The sequence below is a fragment of the Merops nubicus genome, unplaced genomic scaffold, assembly GCF_000691845.1.
Source record: "Merops nubicus isolate BGI_N331 unplaced genomic scaffold, ASM69184v1 scaffold38680, whole genome shotgun sequence".
NCBI classification, from domain to species: Eukaryota; Metazoa; Chordata; class Aves; order Coraciiformes; family Meropidae; genus Merops; species Merops nubicus.
Genome location: NW_008584376.1, coordinates 32,163 through 53,668, shown reverse-complemented (window position 1 = coordinate 53,668; position 21,506 = coordinate 32,163). Strand labels below are relative to the sequence as shown.

The following is a 21,506-nucleotide window of genomic DNA, read 5'->3' as shown; positions in this document are numbered from 1 at the left end:
AAACTTTTATTATTATTATTATTATTTAATAAATAGAACTTTGGCATTCAAAATTCTAGCTGTAAACCCTACTTTAAAAAAATTACAAAAAGAGGCAAGAACAACAAGCCTAAAGCTGAGCCAGCCAGTGGCTCCTTTACTTTTTACAATGAACACATTGTGATTAAGTCATGACAACTCTATTTACATATGAGGGATTTTTCAAAAATTGAACCCAATTTACAAAACTACCAGTCTTCAGGGACTGATCCAGTATATATGTCAGCTGTGCTTTAAAAGATAGCTCTAGACGCTCCTCCCCACTCAGCTAATGATATACTGTAATTAATATACACAAAATACATTATGTTTGAGTTTCTTGCTCACGCTTCATATTCAAAAAAGCTGCATACAGTGACCAGCCCAACATTCAACGTGTGCACCTAACCTAGTGCCTAGTTTAAGTACTTCTGTTCTAGACATTCTGTGAGAGCTCTTACTACAAAAGCTTATGAAACAAAAGAGCGGCAGGTTAGAGAAAAACAAGGTGCAGTCGTCAGCATCCTAATGACTTATCTAAAGTTCAAGGGGAATATACATTTACTTCAGGCACAAAAAGGCACAAAGGTATGCAGCTGTGGAATTCATATTGCTCATGAGCTACTGGAATAAACCGTCCCTTTTCATAACAACCATTGATTTGTTTGCAGTTTAAGAATGCAGAGTAGTTGAGAAGATCTTTTCCCTACTCGTGACAGAACTCACCACATCAATGGGAAGAGCCCAATTATAACTCCAGCTCCTCCTTTAGCATTATGGATAAGGATAAAGAAAACTGGAGTGAACTATGTCCATGTGGAGAGACTGCAGCGTGTTGTTGCTGCCCGCGGCAGGGCAGCAGCCTGGCGAGGAAGGGGTTTGCCTTCCAACTCTCCTTGTGCTCTTACCCTGCAAGAAAACGTCCAAAGTAACGTTTGAAACAAAAGGTGGGCAGCGAGCGCAAAGGAAGGAGATAAACCTTGTGAAGTGGAAAGGAGGAAGTTTCAGCTCTTGTGCTGACTTTGGGTGCCCCGGCAGCTTTGGATGCCGGAGCCCGAGGGGGTGGCTACAGCAATCTCTACAACTCCACACAACCATCCCACTACAGAGCTGCAGAGCTGAGGGCAGGAACCGAAATCACACTTACACAACTGAGCTGAGTTACTTCTACAGAGTAAATACACTGCATCATCTATAGCTTGTCTGAAGACAATTACTTTCCACATCTTTTTCAAAATACATTCTTCAATACAGTAGTTACTGTAAGTATTTTCTAGAGAATTGTACAAATTCGATCTGAGACCATACAAAAAAATGACTGTACAAATCTGCTGACAGCCAGAATGGTACAGTGTCCATCCATTAGCAGTTGTTTTTCAGCCCTTGAGATTGTCTAATAGCTACAGCGAAAAGTTGTCATGACTAAATCTAAGAAATTCCAACGTTAACAATCATTAATAAACTCTGTATTAAATATGCTGAATGAGACCACACACACTACATTTTAACCAATTAAACAGTCATGCATATCTTAGACAAAGCTTATTCCATTTAGAGGCATCCATAAACTGATGCATATAGAGTAATTGCTACTACTACAACAGGCCAAATTTTAAGAAATCAAAGAATACTGTATATCACTGTAGATACTCAATTGGTAGTCTGCATCTTTGGCTCATACATCCATCATTTACCTCCCTACTTTAGTTCAAATGAGGCTGATATACTTGGGGCTTTTTAAAATCAAGTGCCTTAAAGTCAATATGAACATTACAGGTTCTGTAATAAAAACATTACAATGCAAGATTACAGCACTGCAATCAAAGTATTACAAATGAAATGGGACCTCCCTCCTGAGGGACTTTCAACTAATACTTGAAGACCGTAAAAGCTCCAGAAGTGCTTTGAAAACATAGGTCAATGATCTCAAGTCTGCAGCACAGTATCACCGTTTAAGAGGGACAGTGGAAGCTCACCAGCCAAGTGACCAGCTTAATAGTTCAGAGTGACTCCTCTCTAACTGCTCTATTAAATTCTTTATTATTTCCAACAAATTTAGAAAAATGTGTTGCTTGGTATTTCTGATAGATGCAATGTTACCACCTAGAGAAATAACATGCAACTTAGGTATTTAATCTCTCCCTAATCCTTCTATTTTATCATCTGAAATTCTATTGTTGAATTCTCATGCGAGACAGATGCCAAGAACTGGAGACTTACTTTGCTGTGGGGCCAAAACCAATGAAGGACACCAAAGGAATGAGCTGGGGCCCTAGTCACAAAAGACAGCACTGTTAGAGGAATGGGAAACTGTGCAAGCCCAGTTGTGAAAAGATCCTTGCTTCAGTTTCCACTAGTATATGCTTTCAAACCTACAGAAAGAGCACAGAAATTGAAAATACAATGGCCTAAATTTTTACCTTCAAGTAGAGACACTAGGCAATTTCACGTGAGATTGCATTTAGACACTGCTTTAGTGCTCATAGGAGCTGAACCAGTCAGATTATCTATCTGAAAACATCTCTAGCAATAATATAAATAGCAACACTATTTTTTACAAACTAGTCCACGTGTAGGTTCAGGATAGAGAAAACTGTCAAATAAATAAGTCCATATAGCTAAAAAAAAAAAAATTTAAATCACTGAATTATAAAAACAACATTAATGGTAACTGTTTAACAATGAACAGAAAGCAAAACATCACCAAGTTAAAATCGTTAACCAGACTACACTGCTACACAAATTTTTTTCTATTAACATAAATATAACCAGAAAAATTAAGATACTAACACTTTTGCAATCAAAATGTTACTCTAGAATTTACTTGGTTCTAATCACTAAGCTTCTTAAGAGACTTCTGCTATTTTCCACACTATGGGTCAGCGGACTGACTTGCACTGCAGTCATTTGAAACTTTCTTTTAATACCATTATGTAACTGATGCTCATATATTTTCTTAACAGTGCGATCTGAGAGTGGTTTTGCTCTTTGTAAGTTTGTTTCCTTCAGTTAAATATTATTTTACACCACGCGTAACAATCTGTGCAGCTAAGTTGCAGTAATATTCCAGGAAACTGAAGGCATTAATATGGCATCTGTCCCATGGAGTAAAACAGCACTGCCAAGTGACACTTGCTGAATGAGCGTTGGAACATGATCTCATTTTTTTAATGTAATTGCTTCCTACCTAAATAGAGAAATCAAGAACTCCAAAACAATGTGAAAAATTTTGCAGTCCTCAGACAACTGAGTACTTAACACTGCTAAGTGGAAACATTCTGTTCTGAGCCCTGATCTTGTCAAGTGTCAAACACCCGTTTTGTAGCTGTGCTAAAAAATGGTTGGGGTGGTTCACAACCTCATCAGATGCCTTCAGAGATGGAACACAGCCCAGCCACATTTTAAAATGGACATGAACTAAGGGAAAAATAAGTATGGTACAAATACTGAAATACAGGCTTTTTTTCCCCCGACAGCCATGTACTGCCCTGCGGCAGTTGCATGTCTTCCAGCTTCTCTGGGTTTGTCACAGACTTCATGTTATTGAAACTTCCAGCAGCTATGTGAGTGCTTAAAACAATTTCATAGCGCTATATTTATTTGACTTCATTTGTATAAAGGAGTTAAAACTTGTTTTTCTTGCTCTATTGGGCAAACAAGCTAGACATCCACTACTAAACCAGACATCTTTCCTACACAATTTTTTGAAAAGCAACTACTTTTTGTAGTGCTCCAAGATTGTTCCAATTGCAATTCTGAGAGTGAAGTGCAGTGCAGAAGCCTCTGGCTTCATCACATCCAGCTATAGGTCCTTTGACCCTCTGCTCTAATTTCAGAACACAGATCATGCCATACAAACCCCTGATGAAGGGAAGGACTGAGAGCAATAGCAGCATGGCTGTCCTGATGCTCCCATTCCAGAGACTGGGTGGAGTAATAATAGGAGGGCTAATGAAGGAAACAGAGTATCCAACCGAATCATTCTTCACAGCTTGTTCCTACATTCAGTAGTTTGGAGAAAACATTTCTTGTAGTTTGTACCACTCTGCTCAAACGTTGACTCTCCTCTGTTCACCAGACTCCCGAAATTAAAAGTGCACAATCCTCAGAGATGCACACGCGGCGTTATCTGCAGTCTTCCAATATGGCTCCTTACTAGAAATGCAAAGACCTGTGACACAGCAGCATTTAATAAGTCATTTAATACCAGATGAAACGTTGTCATTGAGTAATGCAATTGTCCCCCATGTCCTGAGCGTAACGGTCCGACACTATAGTCCTTAATTCATCAATATCCTTTCGTAGCTGACAAACGTCCAAGAGCTTCTTCGAAAGGGTTTCTGTGCTGTGGTAATTCTCATTCTCTTCAGCTGAACAGCTCAGCGCTACAAAAAACAACAGCCAGGGTTAAAGCTCCAGCAACTGCTGGGCTCTGCAAATACTTCAACCAGTCAGTCCCCTCTGAAATAGGGGGTAAGCAATTAAATTTAATTACATCAAGAAAAATCACACTTCACTATGATGAAAAGACAACAGAAGGTGGCACCGTATGAAAAGAATGTCAATTCAGAGCCTATCAGTACTTCTCTGAAACACATGCTTTTCTGTTTGCTCCAAGTTCTAGACTTGCTAACCTGATGAAACTCAGCAACGATGGAAAAAACAGGTAGCACAGCCATTTCCTAGAGATTCTGGAAGTTTCTACAGACACTTAGAAAAGAGGGACTAGAGGGCTTGGGAAATGAGGCCATATAAAATGATGAAATATTACTACAGGTATGTTCATCCTGCTGATAGATTATAATCTCATGGATTTGGATACTGGCATATGATGCACTCCCCAGTACTTCAGGGGGTTACACTGCCAATGAGTATGTGCCGTGTAGTAGCTCTTCCTGCACAGGTCGCTGTACTTCTCTACCTTTCTACCACGCTGAGGTCCAGCTCAGTGACCAATCTGATATATTGTATTGTTTTCTGAATGTTAATTAGAATTAGATTCATTCAGGTAAAAAAAAAAAAAGTCATTTATTAAGCTTGTTAGAAGAGCTAACACAAACTCACCACACTGAAGCTTTGTTGACTGGCCTTAGGGTGACTTCTCATTTCCTGGTTAGGTTTAACACCTTAGTAATTGCTGGAGACTAGATGTGCCATTAACAGCACTGGGGATGAAGTTGCCTGGCACCAGTCTTATCTAGTACTTACAGACAGTCCCATCCCCTGCCCTAAAACCAGACATATACATGTTCAAACAGCAGACATATAGTCCTACCACTTGACCTTGAAGGCTTTAAAACAAAACCACACGATGCAGCCTGCTTACGTCTCATCTCCCTCATCATGAATTTATAGGGCAGAAGACATTTGACAGAGCAGCACCTCAGGGTGACCACATCGTGCCTCAGGAGGGACGGACACCTGGCCACACACCTTTCTCTTCTAGTGGGGTGAACCTATGCATAACTGGGTGCATATGAAGTGCCAATTCCCTGCTCCCTGACTTGGCAAGGACGTGTGTAGTCATAGGCATTTAGTGCCCCAGGTGCACCAAAAGCCCAGCTTTTCCAGAGAGCTCCAGGAGAACAGGTCACACACAACTGCTCCAGTTGCATAGCAAGGGGGACACTGGTCAGTCCAGCAGGCAAGTTCAAGCACCACTTAGCTACGCTGTTATTCCTGTGTGCCAAAATACTGGCAAGCATTTGAATGACACCACCACTTACATCTGATTCCCAGCAGTAAGGAAAGGTTCGGCTCCTTGCCCTGAGCTCTCTGGGTAAGAATACTGCACAGTGCTTTCAAGTCAAACAAGCAGTGGGACATTTCCTTGAACAACTGGTCTGCTATAGGCATCTTCTCAGATACTGGCTGCCTGGACTGCTCCACCTCCCGCATCTGCTCCTTCAGGCAGGCGTTCTCCTCCACCAGTCTTTGGTTCTTTGTGCAAAGTAAATGGGGAAACAGAGGAAGTTAGTCTGCAGCATGCACTACAGCAGAAAGTTTCCTGTTTCAAATCACAAACAATATAATTAAAAATAATTAATTTCCATATGTATCTCTCAATATTTCTGTACCACTCCAAAGAATGGTAGATAGACAGCTTTCACATGGCTATTTCATGTCACCATTGCTTAGTGGCATTCATCCTTGAAGTTCTCACTTCTTGAGATAGGGATGATATCCATTATATGTCTGCACACCAGCCAGCACAGTCAAGTATGTAATTAAGATCCCATGATCGGGCTTCATGATTTTATAAACACTCTATAAGGTTCTTCCCAGCTGGTGTGGTCAAGGGTTGGGTTACTGGAGTTTTTACTTACTTCAGAGAGAGTTTTATTTAACTGCTCTATATTCCTTTCTTTTTCTTCAAGTTCATTTGTCATCTTCTGAACTATCAGCTTTTCTTGCAAAAGCTTTTCTTGCATAGACTGAAGTGAATGAAAACACAGATAACGATTTTAAATTTTCATACTTTGTATTAGCACTGACAAAAAAAAAAAAATGCATCCTCGTTAATTTTCTAAGTTAGTTATTTATTGCTTTTTTATTAGTTCTTCATCTTTTTCCTACTAGGTTCCACCTTGTAATATTCAGCTAGACCCGAACAGCTTCCTGCACACTAACACAGTTATTCCAAATATTAATGAAACTCTTTAAATAAGCAGTATCTGTTTAGAAACAAAAAGACTGTATACATGCAAAATCTTACTCCAATACAAAATGCATGAAGTCTAAAATAACTGTGCAATATTGTTTATTCTAATCAAACAATTTCACTTGAAATAAGCAGCAGATTAATGACAACCAAGCTTCACCTATGCAAGTCCAAGTTGTAACTGAAGATTTTTGTTGGCCTCTACTTTTCACAGAGACTATGGCAGGACCTACTACAACCTTTCATAAGACAGAATTCACCTCACTTGCCATACAGCTGAGAAGAAACCCTTTGACAGTTGATAAAGAGCAGCAATCTCTTTAAAACCACTGACATACAAAATTAAACAGAATTTTTTGTACAACCCTCCTGTGTTAAAAAAAAAAACAAAAACAAAAAACACAACTGCAGGCAAAAAAAGGAACTTATTTGTAGTTCATACCCTCATTTTTAACAGAAACAGTAATCGTTTTCAGTAATGTAAACAGCAAATTTCTAGGATGCTGCTGTACTTAGGTATTGAAGCTCTCCATGACTGACTTCCAGATCAGTCACAAGCAGCAATAAATCAACAGCCGCTGCAACACGTCACCAGCTGTTGTCAACTCCCCAGTTTTCACCTACAGAGCTGAAACTGAGAAATCAGGAGATACTTCCAGAGTGCATTTTTGGGGGTGAATTCAGTAAGCACTCTTTTTTATTCCACTAGTTGGCTTTTAGCTTTGTATGTAGGTCATCCTTTCAAGGTCATCTGTCAAAATTCAGAAAGAAGAATATTCAAACTGTCTTATCTGAATACTAGTAACAATGAATAGCAATTATATAAACTCCTGGTGCTTGAAAACAGACAAATCTTTTCAGCTTTCATAATGAAAAAAAATTCTCTTTTGTCACTAATGGTATTACTCACAATACTGTGCTAATACAGTGCATATAAAGTGTCCTCTCCATCCCTAGCTCAGCATGTTGATATGTAAGACCTATTGCTCAATTTCAATTATAAGATGGAAATCCAAACCCATCAGGCTCAAAACACAGCTGGAGCACTGGTAACAACGGTGCATTCCTTGGCACAGTTTTGACTGTAGCCTTCCACAGAGTGGAACCAGAGACCATGATGGGGAGAGCGGAAGAAGCGCTTCACAAACCAATGCCTCTCAATTTATGGAATGACACTGTCCCAGAAGAACATTTCTCCTTGAATCTCTATAGGATCAATCCTAAAGATCCTTTTTCCAAAGCAGAGAACTCTCGCACAGGAAATTTGATATGGTAGTTTAAATAAGAAGCTACAGAAAGATCCAAGCATCTCTTGAGTAAAAGATATGTTTAAATTGCTGCATTATGGCTCTGAAACATTATTCGGAAACAGAGAAAGTCCCAAGCTCCTCCCCTGGCAGAACCATGTCAAATTCTGTCAAGGTATGTTGGTTGGGGGGTCTCAGGAAAACAATTTTGCTTTGGAAAAGAATCTACATTTATTCTTATGAGAGTTGATCCTAAGATGTACGAAGAGTAGAACTTTCAGGGTACCAGTACCAGGGACTGTAACACAGTCTATATATAACATCTATATATAGGACTACACTTCACCATGTATACGACAACAGCGTGGACAAGAAGCCATTTAATTGACTTGGCAGCTCTAAAAATTATTAGCACTGATGAGAAGGCAAGCAGTAATGGGAGACAAGACAGGGGTGGCACTGAGTGGAGTTTTTAATGGCCTGGCCACTCTTGGTAGGTGTGCAGCCTTGGCAAAATTCCCCAACACATTCAGCTCAACACCACACAAGCAGTAAGAAGAGAGTACTTTGTCATAACCTCTACAGAACTGGGAAAATGGTGCTACAATTTAAACAGTTAATATTGACTTAAAAAAAAAAAAAACACCACTTGGTTTTCATGTAAGTAATTAGAATCATCAGAAATGAATGCTTGTTTTTAATCATAGAATGTCTGGGGTGGAAGGGACCTTCAAAGGTCATCTAGTCCAACCCCCGTGCCATAAGCAGGGACATCTCAAACTAGATCAAGCTACTCAAAGCTTCATCCAGCCTGAGCCTGAATGCCCCCAGGGATGAGGCCTCCACCACCTGTCTGGACAACCTATTCCAGTGGTCTGTCACCCTCATACTGAAGAACTTTTTCCTAATGTCTAACCTGAGTCTACCCTTTTCTAGCTTAAAGCCATTACCTTTCATCCTGTCACTACAAACCCCTGTGAATAGTCCCTCTCTCCAGCTGCTTTCTTGTAGGCCCCTTTCAGGTACTGGAAGGTTGCTATAAGGTCCCCCCAGAGCCTCCTCTTCTCCAGGCTGAACAACCCCAACTCCCTCAGCCTGTCCTCACCGGAGAGCTGCTCCAGCCCTCTGATCACTTTTGTTGCTCTCCTCTGAACACGTTCCAACAGCTCCACGCCCTTCTTGTGCTGGGGGCTCCAAAGCTGGACCAAGACTCCAGGTCAGGTCTCACCAGGGCAGCGTGGCAGGATCACCTCTCTCCATCTGCTGGCCACACTTCTTTTGATGCACCCCAGGATTTGACTGGCCTTCTGGGCTGCTGCTGTGCATTGGTGTCTCATGTCCATTGTTTTTTTAAAACCACATTTTTTTTTAAACTTTTTCACGCACTTGACCCGATTCTCAGTTCATCCACACCATGCCCCTCAAAAGGAAGTGCTGAAGCAACATGCTTCCTACAGATAAGCTGTGTGAGAAAGCACAGCTTCACACCCCAGTGGGAGGAAGGGCAGGAGGAAAGAGGGCCCTTGCCCCGTGTCAAAGGAAACACCCTGGGCTGGGAGAGGGCAGGAAACAGCTCTGCGTCAGGCATTTCCTCTGCTGTGCTTTAAGATGAGCAGGCCCTGCAGTGATACTGAACACTCTACTTTTTAGAAAACATTATCTACTGAGAAAAATGGCCGCACTGGGTCAGACTGAAGGTCCCTCTAGCTCTGACTGTGGCAGCAGCCCAACAGAAGATGCTTAGCAAGAAGAAAAGGGCAATGCAGGTGCCCGAAACCTTCACGTTTCACATTGGTGTCAACACCGGACGTTAAAAGTTTGACTGCAGACTTCCCAAGGGTAAGTAGGTGGTGGGGAAGACAGGTTCAGAAATACTACCTTCCCCATTGTATTTTCAGATCTACATCTGCTAGGAAATTTACATGACTGTGCAAAAACAACTTCTAGAATATTCCAAATAATGTGCACACGTTCAGCTCATGAGTTGCACCATTTCACAGGAACTACTAGAAATGGAAATTAGCGTTTATTTCTAAAAGAGACACCTAACATCTATCATTCTCTGCTACCCTAAATTGAAAGCTCAGGAAAAGCCCATGTGCCTACCAGCTAGGCTGAGCCACGGTGCTATGATTTCTCAGTTCCTCATAGTGCTCTGAGTCTTCTGTACTTAACCCTTAATTTTTCATATGCTCTCCAAAGTTAAAATTCAGTGGCATTAGTCCCAGCCTAGCACAGTTTGGGTTCACTGTGACTGACAGGACCTACCGATGTACTTTGGATAACACTGGCATCATACACTCTGACTTACTTCCACTGTCTTTTTTTTTTGCACCAAAAAAAAAAAAAAAAAAAGTTAATTTTGTGATATATAAATTAATCATGCAAATACAGATTTTTAAAAGTACCATGCTCATCTATAATTTTTCTCTTTCTGAAGATGTATTATATATGCAGCACAACATCTTGCCAAGACCAACCAGAATTTTAATCCCTCACATTCATGAGAACAAATCAACCAAGCAAAACTATATGAGGATCAAAATCATTCCACCATGATTATGAGCAAATAGAAACTAGTACTGCTTCATACACTGCTGTCTGAAAGAGAATTTCTTTGTTTTCAGCTTGCAAGTTAAAATCAATGGACTGAAAAAGATTCTCAAGAAATAAGTTTACAATGTGGCAGAAGACAGGGAATGAAATGGGATCATCTGAGCTGAAGATAAATTGTATCTCTGTGCTGACAAGAGATTTCAGTTTCTAATGAACTAGTTTTCAACACTTCAAATGGAACAAATGTGGAAGAACAGGGAGCTCAAGGACACAAAGAAGCTGCTGTAGTCCACAAGTAATTTGAAGATTAACGCCATTTTCAAATCTTATTTTCTGCCTTTATATAAATACCTGAAAAGAGGAAAAGAGAAAGTCCTGGAGAACAGAACATTCTGTTCAGACTGTCACGACTCCTCAGCATTTCCCAGTCTCAGCTCCATAAAATCACTTCAGACTAAGCACATAAAACAGCCACCAGTACAAACATGCATAAAGATCATTAGTCTCAAGATAAAGGTGACGGAGAGAAAAACATCACTGTTTAGGAAATATGAAGACTGAAGTTGCTGATAATACATTTAGGCAAGTTGTGCATATTTCTTATAGGCACAACATACACATATTAGCATATATGTAAATAAACTTAGCTAAACTACAAAGGGCAGAGAACCTCTGTAAGGTTACAGAGGTTAATTTGAACTTTTTTTAAAAATTATGAGATACCCAAAACATGATTTGCCTGCGTCACAATTGTTGCAGGTAACAGTCTGCTTCATGAGAACATCTCAATTTGATAAATTTTGTCTTCTTCAGATCTAGAGAAGATGAAATGACTGATTTTGCTTTTCAGTTAACGGGAAGGTATTATGTCGCAACTTAAATTCCCCTATTCTTCCCTACAGAGTTATTTAATACACTGTCTACAACTGGCTGTTGACAGGAATCAGACCTGCTGTTTACTGGCAAGGTAGAGAAAGGAAACAATTTAATGGAGCAAGATAACTTTTGTTCAACAGCTACAAATAAGCAAAACTATCTCCAGTGTGCAAAGCAGAAATAGGAAACCAGGTTCTCTTGGCAAGTGTTACGCAAGCTGTTTTGTGTCTCTTCATCATCTGGATTCTAGGTCCACACAGTGCTCCCTTCCACTCTGTAAGGAGCAGGCATTCACCTGAGTGTTTACTTTGTTCTCCAAACCTGATGGACACAGAGCCAAAGCAGAAGCACTTTCTTCATTCTACAAGGGACAACCCTGTCAATTCAGCATCTCTAGAGACCAAGGAAGCAAAGAAACATGGAGACAAATGCCGATCTAGAAGAATGTAGAAGCTACAATTTATTGAGTTTGGTTTCAGTATTTGCTACAAACTTACTTTTTTTTTAAATGCTCATCTTTTTCTAAAGCCTAGGAAAACCTCCCTATAACCTGTAAAATGTTTTCTTCTCACACTACAAATGCTGGTGCCTAAGTAACTTTCAAGTCTCAGGAGCCTGATGTGTTAATCTAATCCACAGAGCTGCAACTGACTACTAGCCAACAACCTCTGCTGTCTTGAAAAATCCTTGGCTCCAAGCTACGTGCCCAAGATCCACCAAGAGAGTTAAGATATTTGAGTGACATGTCAGAAAGCAGTTCAACAGGGACTTGCTTAAATGAGGTGAAATGTGTATCAGTATAGTTTAGAAAGGCACCTGTCTCTACTAACGATCTCAGCAGTGAAGTTCCCAATCAGTATCACTTTTTGTACTTTGCAAGATCATCTGAATCCCAGATCTGGATGGGAGACTTCACTGTTACTTACAGAGGCAGTGCTCACACTTGAAACAGGCAGTTCTAACATGTCATTCATTAGACCAGCAGAGTAAGGATGTTCTATAGCAAGTTTTCCACTCTATGATGATTACCAGCAAAAGTGCTAAACCAAACAAACATCACTACTGAACACATTATGAGCCTACAAGAGAACACAGGTCAACTACAGCATGCAAGATTAAGGTCTCGGCATTTCTACCTTTGGTTCCTATTTGGGAAAATAAAAGAATAAAAATCAACTTTAGTAATGTTATGTTTATGAACTAAAAATCTACAGAGTAAACAACAGAATATACACTCTTCCTTACCTGCATGTCTGAAATCAGTCCTGCTATCTGATTTTGTTGATTGTCTATGACCTAGAATATAAAAATTAATCATTTAAAAGGCTTGAATCTCTTCAGAGGCTTTTTTAAAAATGAGCTTACAGCCATGTAGCCACAGATTTCAAATAGAATCTTTGAAAATGTAAATGACAATGCAATTTAACTCTGACAGAACAGGAAATTCATGCAAAATCAACATACTGAATGGAAACAGGTATTGAAAAGAAATCTCAATTGGCAACAAACGTGTAATTCTTTAGTGAGGTATTTATTTCTAAAGTAAAAAAAAATAAACAAATGCAAGAGTCAAGGTTAAAGATGCCACTAGCAGATCATCTGCAGACTAACCTTACTGGCTTTCTCATTCTTCTCTCTGAGGCATTCGTTCTCACTCTGAAGCTGCTTTGTGTCCAACATGGGAAGGCGAATACCATCTTCCAGGCATTTTTCTACTTTCTGTTGTAAACTGCCATTCAACATAAAAGAAAAATTAAGTGCACTTGCAGAAATCAGAAGGGCTGTGTGTTCTACTGAAAAATTAAGAAGTTGAACCATCTTCCAACTAGAACTGCAAAACCATACCTAGCAGAATCCAGCCTTACGAATGAGCAAGCCAAGAGTGGGTGAACAATGCAAAAATCCTAAACTACTGAAGTTACCACAGCACTGACAGGAACAGATTCATGTAGAAATGGTTTTACGGGCCCAATTGTGTGCTGCAGCTCCCAAAAGACACAGCTCCAGCAGTGGAGCCTAGGCAGAGAGGGCAGGGGGGAGGCAAAGAAAAGCTTTGCAGTGTTCATAGCTGCTCTGTGCAACTGTGGGAGGCAAAGCCAGCACCAGCATAGATCAGAGGTGTGTTTGAACCCCTCAAAGTTACAGGAGCTTTCAAATCAGACTCTTACTAGGGCATGTACAGCTTAAAGCTGAGTCCAGAATCAGAGGTTGCACTGAGTACTGATGCTCTATCCTTCATGCCCTTGGTGATTTCTAAGTGAGAGCATAAAGCCACTCCTGACAGCTGCTCCCACACAAGGGCATGACCTTCAGATCCTCTCTACCTCCACTTAAGCTGCTAGGTGTAGCTAGAGCCTTTGCCTGCTCACCTCCTCTCAGAAAGGAAATATATTTTATTAGTGTTAATCTTGCTGTCTGATTTAGAAACTAGAGGCGACCTCAACTATCTGCAGGCTTTCAGAAAAGACAAAATGATCCCCCTCTAGATTATGAAGTCACGAAGAAAAAAGGCCTTTCACTGGTAAGATGGAAACAATGCATCAACAATCTGGCTGGCAAGGTGTCCCAACCAGTTTGACTTTCATCATGGAAACACTTTCAGACTCCTGTGGCATGTACCTTTACCCAATCAAGGGACAGTGAACTGCAGTAACATCCACATAAAATAATAAAAGTGATCCTCCTGCTTCCCCCTTTCCCCTCCCTTTTTAAAAAAAACATGTTTAAGTAGCTGTCCTCATTTAAAATGTACCACAGTAGAAATGTCTCCATGTCTCACCTTGAACCTTCTCGTGGATATCTGTCCCTTTTGTTTTTTCATAGTTATGCAAGTTCATAGCTGTGCTCCCTGTAAATACCCCCACCCTCAATGAAAGGGTAAGAAACAGCTGCAATTTTTGACCCTTCCTGATACACCCCATCAGTCAATATCCAGGAAGCGCTTCCACAGCTCACAATAGGATTAGTTATCAAACAGAAGTGCTGACAGCTTCTATACAATGCCCCTTTGGGGCACATGTTTATTCCACTCTCTATCTGGCAGCAGGCTATGATGCCATTGCAGCAGGGTCCCCACATCTTGAAAACAAGAGAGCCAAGACTGTCTCAAGGCTAATTCTTCTCTGCAGTATTACTTGCAACTTGACAAAATAAAAATCTTGGATTTTCTTATGCATTACACCATCTTTCTGCACAGTAATATATTTATGCCATGAAAAATCATTAGCGTGAATAGAGAAAGTGCAAAGATCATCAGGTGGGAAAGCACACTCATTTTGGGGCACAGCCCAAGCTGCACTCTTCATACCTCTGTACTGTTGTGACCAGTTCTTTTTCCTTTTTCTTCTGGCACACCAGTTGCAATTCTCTCTCTCTGCACTGTGATCGAGCCTCTCCAAGCTTCTTTTCTAACTCAGTCATAGTTTCTTGAAGTTGCTTGTTCTTCTCTTCTAGAATTTGAAGCTAACACAGGTTACATTAGTCAGACACGATGCCACATTAGCAGAAGGCCTTGTGGCAAGCCACAGCCTTGTGGTTACCTTCTGTATAATACTAGGCCCATTTCACTTATTTGACTACGAGGATCCCTAATAGCTACAGTGCTTTCTAAAACACTGAAACACTTCTCTTCCTCGACAGACCAGGAGGGGGGGGTCTATACTGAAACAGTGGAAGATGTGACAATAAATGTTAGGGAGCTTACTTGTATTTTCAAAACATAAAGCAAACTGCCTTTACCTTACCTGTTTAGCCTGCCCTTCTATGTCATCCAGTGTTGGCAGGTCAGCCAGATATTTTTCTAGGGTTTCAATTCGTCTCTGTTTTTCTTTGTTTTGCTCAGATTCTTTCTGGCATTTCTTTTTCAGGCTATTAATATATCGGTCTCTAGTTTTAAGCTAGAAGAAAGTAAGAGTACATGTTTTACAATTACAGTGAAAAATAAACCTGCTTTGTAAGATTCTGGTCAATCTTCAAGAATTGTACTCTCAGCTACATGAAGGAGCAGACTATTGCAGAAAACACAACCAAGAATGATTAAACTCAGCAGCTTTAAGTTATAGACCTGCATATGACCTCAAACAACAATTGCTTCATCTCTGCCCAGAACACCCCATGTGCCTGATGAACCCAGAACACAGGCAGTTCAACAGTTAAAATATACTTGTTTCATCAGGGGAGATGTTCATATGCAACAAATGATCACGGAATATCTTAGTCCCATCCTCTTCCTCTGGCCTAGGAAAAAAACTTAAAACACAAGAACCAACAAGAACTACAGCCAGAAAGCTGATTTTGATTCAGTCTGATAAATGCATCAAAGGATGTCGGAACAAAATAGTGGCATTTTTCAAAATCTTTTCGACAGGTATCTTAATTGTCCATCAGCCTGCAAAAGGTTTGTATATCATTTTATCTTTGCTTGCATTCCTGGTACATACTTTATTACCTAGGTCAAAAAAGCAGGAAGGAAGGTAGGAAAAAAGAGTATTTCCCAGTCAGAGTCCTGTTTGAAGAAAAAGAGCATCTCCATTGCCTGAACTAAGGTGCAGTAATTCACAGGTAACAAATACTTGTCACTAGAGTAAATATTAAACGTACTTCTATTTCAGTGAGTTACAGAGCTCAGTAACAGAGCTTATTGAAAAGTTTAAGTCAATAATGTCTGGAAATTTTTTCCAGAGATACCCTTCTATTATGGGCCACAAAATTGATGATTGCCAAAAAGCTGGAAATCTTTGTATCTTTTAGTTTATCACCACCCAAAACTGAACAAAGGTTTCAGACTGCTTTAAAAATCTTTCTGATTAGAGAGAGCCCATGTAAATCTCACATTCTGTAAGGCAAAGCTGCAATTCAGCCATGATCTTTTGCCACATGTGCTTCAGAACCACATATAACCCCCTACACCCCAAGTCTTAAGGCAGTGCTATAGCTACACACATCTAAGCTGATGTGGCACAGGAATCTGACCACTGGCTAGGTGAATCCCTTCCCTCTGTTCCTCACATCCATTAAGGGTGACAACTAGACCACTTGGCATACTCCAGTACCTATGCAGCAAAGATTATATGGTGTTTCAAATCTTCTTGTCCAACATACATAATAAATGGAATTTTCTGTTCGTGCAACCTCTCTCCTAATAGCTACCAGGTTTGCCTTAGGATTCCTCCTGCTCTCTCTGAATCCCCAACATCAGCCCAAGGACTCTTCCGATCTTCTGTCACCTGAGACGAAAAAAATTGCATTTTTTTTTTTTTCCATCCGCCCTTGTTGACTCTGATGAGGGAAAAACAAGCTTTGGATTTTTTTTTTTTTTAAATTTCCTCTTTCATATACACACGGCTGATGACTTTGTTGTGACAGGAAAAGAACAGGAAAGCTCTTGCCCCTTGGCAATTAAATACTAAAAGGAAGGCCACAAAAAATCGTAGAGGAGAACACCACTACAAGCTGTCGGCAGTCCCTTACAGAAGTCCTTCACAATCACCCATAGCAGAGGGAGAAGGAGCAGCCCGCAGGGTATCACTACCTGAACTGAAGCATCAGAACTCAAGTGAGGGCTGAAAGACCCGCAGAGTCCAAGAGTCACATCCACGTCTGGCGTAAGGAAGAACCTGGGCATTTGTGTCGTGGACACTGGTGGAGAACCCTGCAGTATCTACCTCAGCAGGCTCCCTCAGCTAGGAAGCTGTGAGGAGCTACTATGACCATGACAGCTATGACAGGGAAGCTTATTCAAGCTTCTGAAATTTCAGTACCAGTTAAAGAGCTCTCAGTCACCTCACTCCTACACTGACTACACATGGAAAAAAACCTCTTCAGGCACTGGAATTATTCACAAGGTGGTATAAACACTCCCTTGTCTAGTAGGTCTGCATGGGAAAAAGACAGGTATGATGCCAGCAATGAACAAAGAGCATCTCTGATTTCTGCTGGCCCTGCAGTTTCTCAAAAGGAAAGCATCAAGAACATCCACCCTGACATTAAAAGGGACACCACTTCAGAACAAGAGGTCTTCTAGACAGGTATCTCATCTTCAACAGTATCCATAAGCTGCTATCTACAGCAGGGAAAGAACAAAGAAAGCACATTTTCCAGCCTACAACTGTGTTTACCTTAGGGGCTCTCCCCAGGCAGTTTTTATTTCTGAACATTTAGAACAAGGCAGCACTTCCACCAACTAATTCATTTTTCCCTTGAGCTCACCTGTATCCTGAACATCCACAACAGCCTTCAGAGCCACAATCCATAGGTTTGCTATAGAGAGCTAGCATGAGAAATCAACCCCTTTTCTGGTCATGTACTTGGCTCCCAGATCTTAGCTAGATGTTCCCTTGTCCTGCAACAGGAGCTGTGGTGAGGAGCTGACTCCCCTCCATCCCTTCCAGGCTGCTTCAGACTCCATCATGCTTCCCTTCAGTTGCTTCTTCTCCAGTGTGAAGATTTAATCATTCCTCCTGTGATTTTTCTGACTGATACCTGCTTTGTTGTCCTTCCCGGAATCTATTTCCGGTTCCACTACATCCTGGTTTTATGATAGGGGAGACTTCTCACCAGTGACAAAAGACAGTCAAGGAATCGGGAGTGTTCCTTATGTTTTTTGACTCCCACGTACACCAAAAATTCACAGATTGTCCCTTATTGTCAATACCATATCATCTGTATGCTGGTTTTAGGTGTTGTATGTTAAAAACTCCAGTGTAGGAAAAAAATATTATTTGTAAAAGTAGGGCAGACAGAAGCAGAAGTGTGTGCCAGTAACCTTAACCTAAACTTCTATGTGTTGCTTCAGCATGCACTTTCAAGCAAAGCTCACCTGAACATCAACTGCATTTTCCTCACTCCTGGCCAAAATTTGCTTTGGGCTGGAAAAAAACCCTCTCCAAAGGGGCAGGCATTAGCTCAGAAATAACTCTAGCACAGCTATTGGCAACAACCCCTCTTATCAACACAGAAAGTGTTTCTGTTGCTTAACACCAGCCCCTGACCTGGGCCACACAGCATTCAGACTCTGGGCTGATCTCCCCGTGAGCACAGCAGAGGCACTCCAGAGAAGGCTGTCCCCAGGCCCAGCCCCAGCCCACTCCTGGGGTTCCCAGCCTGCCACCTCCCTGCAGAAACACAGCACAGCTCATTCCTGCCTCCGCAGCCCTCCCTCAAGCAGAGGGCACCAATGTCACTGGGGAAGCACAGGCCCTCCTTCCCTGCCCTTTCTCTCCTGGCTCAGTGCAGGGAACGGGCGGGGCTAGGTGCTGCACAAGGACCCTGCAGTGAATGAATCGGGCTCCCACCTACATATCAGCCCACTGCCACCAGCACTGCTGCACAGCTCCTCACCACTGCCACCACCTGCGGCAGCAGGGTCCTACACAGCCAGGAACACAAGCAGTAAAAGCCACGACAGGAGGAAGCAGCAGCACCCTATTTCTACCCTTCCTGAACGTTATCCTTAGCAAAAAATATAAGGCAGAGTTCACAGGAAATAGCAAGGTAGAATTTGAGATGAATTATGCTTTCTTATCTTCCCATCTGTTGCTTCACTGCATCATACTGCTCTTCTTTGAACCTCCAATAATATAAATCTAATCCCAGTAGAAAGGCCCAGCGTTCAAAGAAGAGAAGGTAACAATGACAACATGCCCCTAAAACATGAACTAGGAACCACTTGCTTAATGGCACATTCCAGTGTGCAGTAAGGCAGGCTGCTGGGACATTCAGAACTGTCCATGGGTAAAGCTTCAGCCTCCAGAGAAACCCCTTGTCAAGACAGTTCCAAGAATGCAGCCATCTAAGCCACTTCCTTGTCTCAAACTAAAAAAAAAAAAGGCTACAAGAGAATCACTCCTGCTGAGAAGGCACATATAGGCTGGAAAGTGCACTTCAAAGGCACAAGGGATGCATTTCCAAGCTATGCTAGAAGTAGGGAGTTAATTTTCACACCCTTTCTATAGTTTTAAATACTTTATTTACTGTAAGCTACATGAATTCTTAGGGCTGAGCAGCTTTTCTTCAAAGCAAGTTTAACTGATACTTAGTTAAAACCATCATCATGATTGTCATTTCGTATGGTATTGCCTTTTCAGACATGTTCACTATGAGTTCAGATTTATCCATTGCCAACTCCTACAGTCAATAATTATCAATTGTTCTCTCACAGATAATTCTGAAAATGGCTCAGCATCGCACACGCTAAGTTGCTTTCTAGCAAAAAAAACATATGCTGCTACAACAGTGTCAAAAGGAAATGTGGAACACGAAAGACACTTACTTTCTCCTCCATCTTCTTCTTCTCCTCACTAGATTTGTTTGAAATTTGTTTTACAAGTTCACTGAGTTGTAATTCCTTATTCTCAGCTGCTGCAATCTTTCGCTCAAGCTCCTCACGGTGAGATGCTGATCGCTCTGAAACGTGAGGTTGTAGTGGTGTGCTTTCATATTGGGGTTGCTTACAAAAAGAAATAAAATAATTGTATAAATGAACATGCACATCTCATGGTACACTTGAGAAACACAGCAGAAAACAGTCCTGCATTTTTTCCACTGTCAGCAAGGGTGGGGCTTCCATTTTCAAAACATCAGATTATGTGGTAACTTCATATATTTCAGGAATCTGGACTAAAAAATATAAAGAAGCTAACATCTTTACATTCACAACGCATGCAAATGAACATTGTGAGGCCACTTTCTCCCTCAAATTTATGGAAGCAGTGTGACTTCTCTTCCAAATGAAAACAAAAAGTGTTTTCAAAACAAATCACAGAATCATAGAATGTTAGGCATTGGAAGGGACCTCTAAAGATATCTAGTCCAACCCCCCCTGCCACAGCAGGATCACAGAGGACAGGCTGCACAGCAACACATCCAGGCAGGTTCTGAAAGTCTCCAGAGAAGGAGACTCCACAATCTTTCTGGGCAGCCTGTTCCAGTGCTCTGTCACCCTCACTGCCACTGCGTTATCACACCATCCCCTAGGAAGAAAAACACTATAAAATGGTTACGAATATATTAAAGAGATGCTTCAGTCTCAAGATCCTTCCAAAGCAGAACCCTAGAGGTATCACACCTGAGGTGTAGAATGGTGCAGGGACTAGCCTGAGACTACAGCTGTGATCAGGCCAACCTCCTACCTTGTAATTTATACCAAACCCCTCCTCCCTTTCCATTTCAGTATTATCCTTCTACCTCTGCTGCCCACAGACAGACAAGCACAAAATGGAAACCAGCTGCACGTGGGATGAAAAAGGAGATGCATCCCATTAGGCTCTCAGTTTCAAGATTATTTTAATAACAAAGTGATATCTTTAAAGACATTCTACAGACAGTATTTTAGCTAGTAACATTCCTTTGGCAAAGCATTAAGAGAGGTGAAAACCTCCATTAAAGGAGATCTGAATTTCTAAGTTAACCTTGTAGAAGGCACACAAATCAAGCAGAAATCCTAATACATTTAAACTTTTAAAATTCTTTAAATTACAGAAGATTAATACATTCACTGCTTTATTTGAAGGGTATTATGATATACTAAAATATATAAACTGAAATTATGGTTTCTGCAGTAACTTCTTTTTTTCCCCCCCCAAAATCTTAATCTAGACAGAATTTTCGTATGGAGTCTCCAGCCAAATTCCTCTCCTGTCTCACACCAGTCAGATTCTCACCTGATGCACAGCTGTGTTATTCCAAGGACATAACGTCATCTTGAAATGTAGTATTTGTGACAGAAAAAAATAAGGTAATAAAAAGGGGACAGAAAAGTTATTTCTCTGTGTATCTGCCTTCAATATTCTTTCTGCATTGCTTTTTAGATAATGCCAAGGTCTGGAGATGGAACTTGTCTGCTAGAACAGAGCATTAGCCACAGTCCTGAAACTGATCTGCATTTTGTGGTTGGCCCATACTTCCTCACTCTTACACTTTCTGATTATCTGTGCTAGTTAGACAAGAACTGGCACAGGTATGGCCAAAATACCATCACACACTACCTTTAGGTGTTCCCTAGGAATACTAATTCGTAGCCTCTTCAGGGGCCTTGTGCAAAGGTATTCCACCAGTCTGCTTGCCTTCTCACATCTCTTCCACCTAGTCTATTGATGCAATTTAATTGCTCCTTTGGGTAGTGCTGCCTCCTCTTCAGAAAACCTTCCATC

At 41.0% G+C, this 21,506-nt stretch overlaps 1 protein-coding gene across 1 annotated transcript in view; it reads right to left on the bottom strand.

Moving 5' to 3' along the window:
- Positions 1–4,188: 4,188 nt before the first annotated feature.
- Positions 4,189–21,506, bottom strand: part of CEP85L (centrosomal protein 85kDa-like) — a 29,449-nt gene continuing 12,131 nt past the window's right edge. Inside the window, exons 3-10 of the mRNA XM_008943899.1 lie at positions 19,628–19,804; positions 15,102–15,254; positions 14,666–14,820; positions 12,970–13,087; positions 12,604–12,654; positions 6,345–6,452; positions 5,745–5,958; positions 4,189–4,403 (exon numbers count right to left, since the gene is read on the bottom strand). Coding sequence (XP_008942147.1) covers positions 4,240–4,403; positions 5,745–5,958; positions 6,345–6,452; positions 12,604–12,654; positions 12,970–13,087; positions 14,666–14,820; positions 15,102–15,254; positions 19,628–19,804 — 1,140 coding nt within the window. The 3' untranslated portion in view covers positions 4,189–4,239. The remainder of the gene's footprint in view (positions 4,404–5,744; positions 5,959–6,344; positions 6,453–12,603; positions 12,655–12,969; positions 13,088–14,665; positions 14,821–15,101; positions 15,255–19,627; positions 19,805–21,506) is intronic.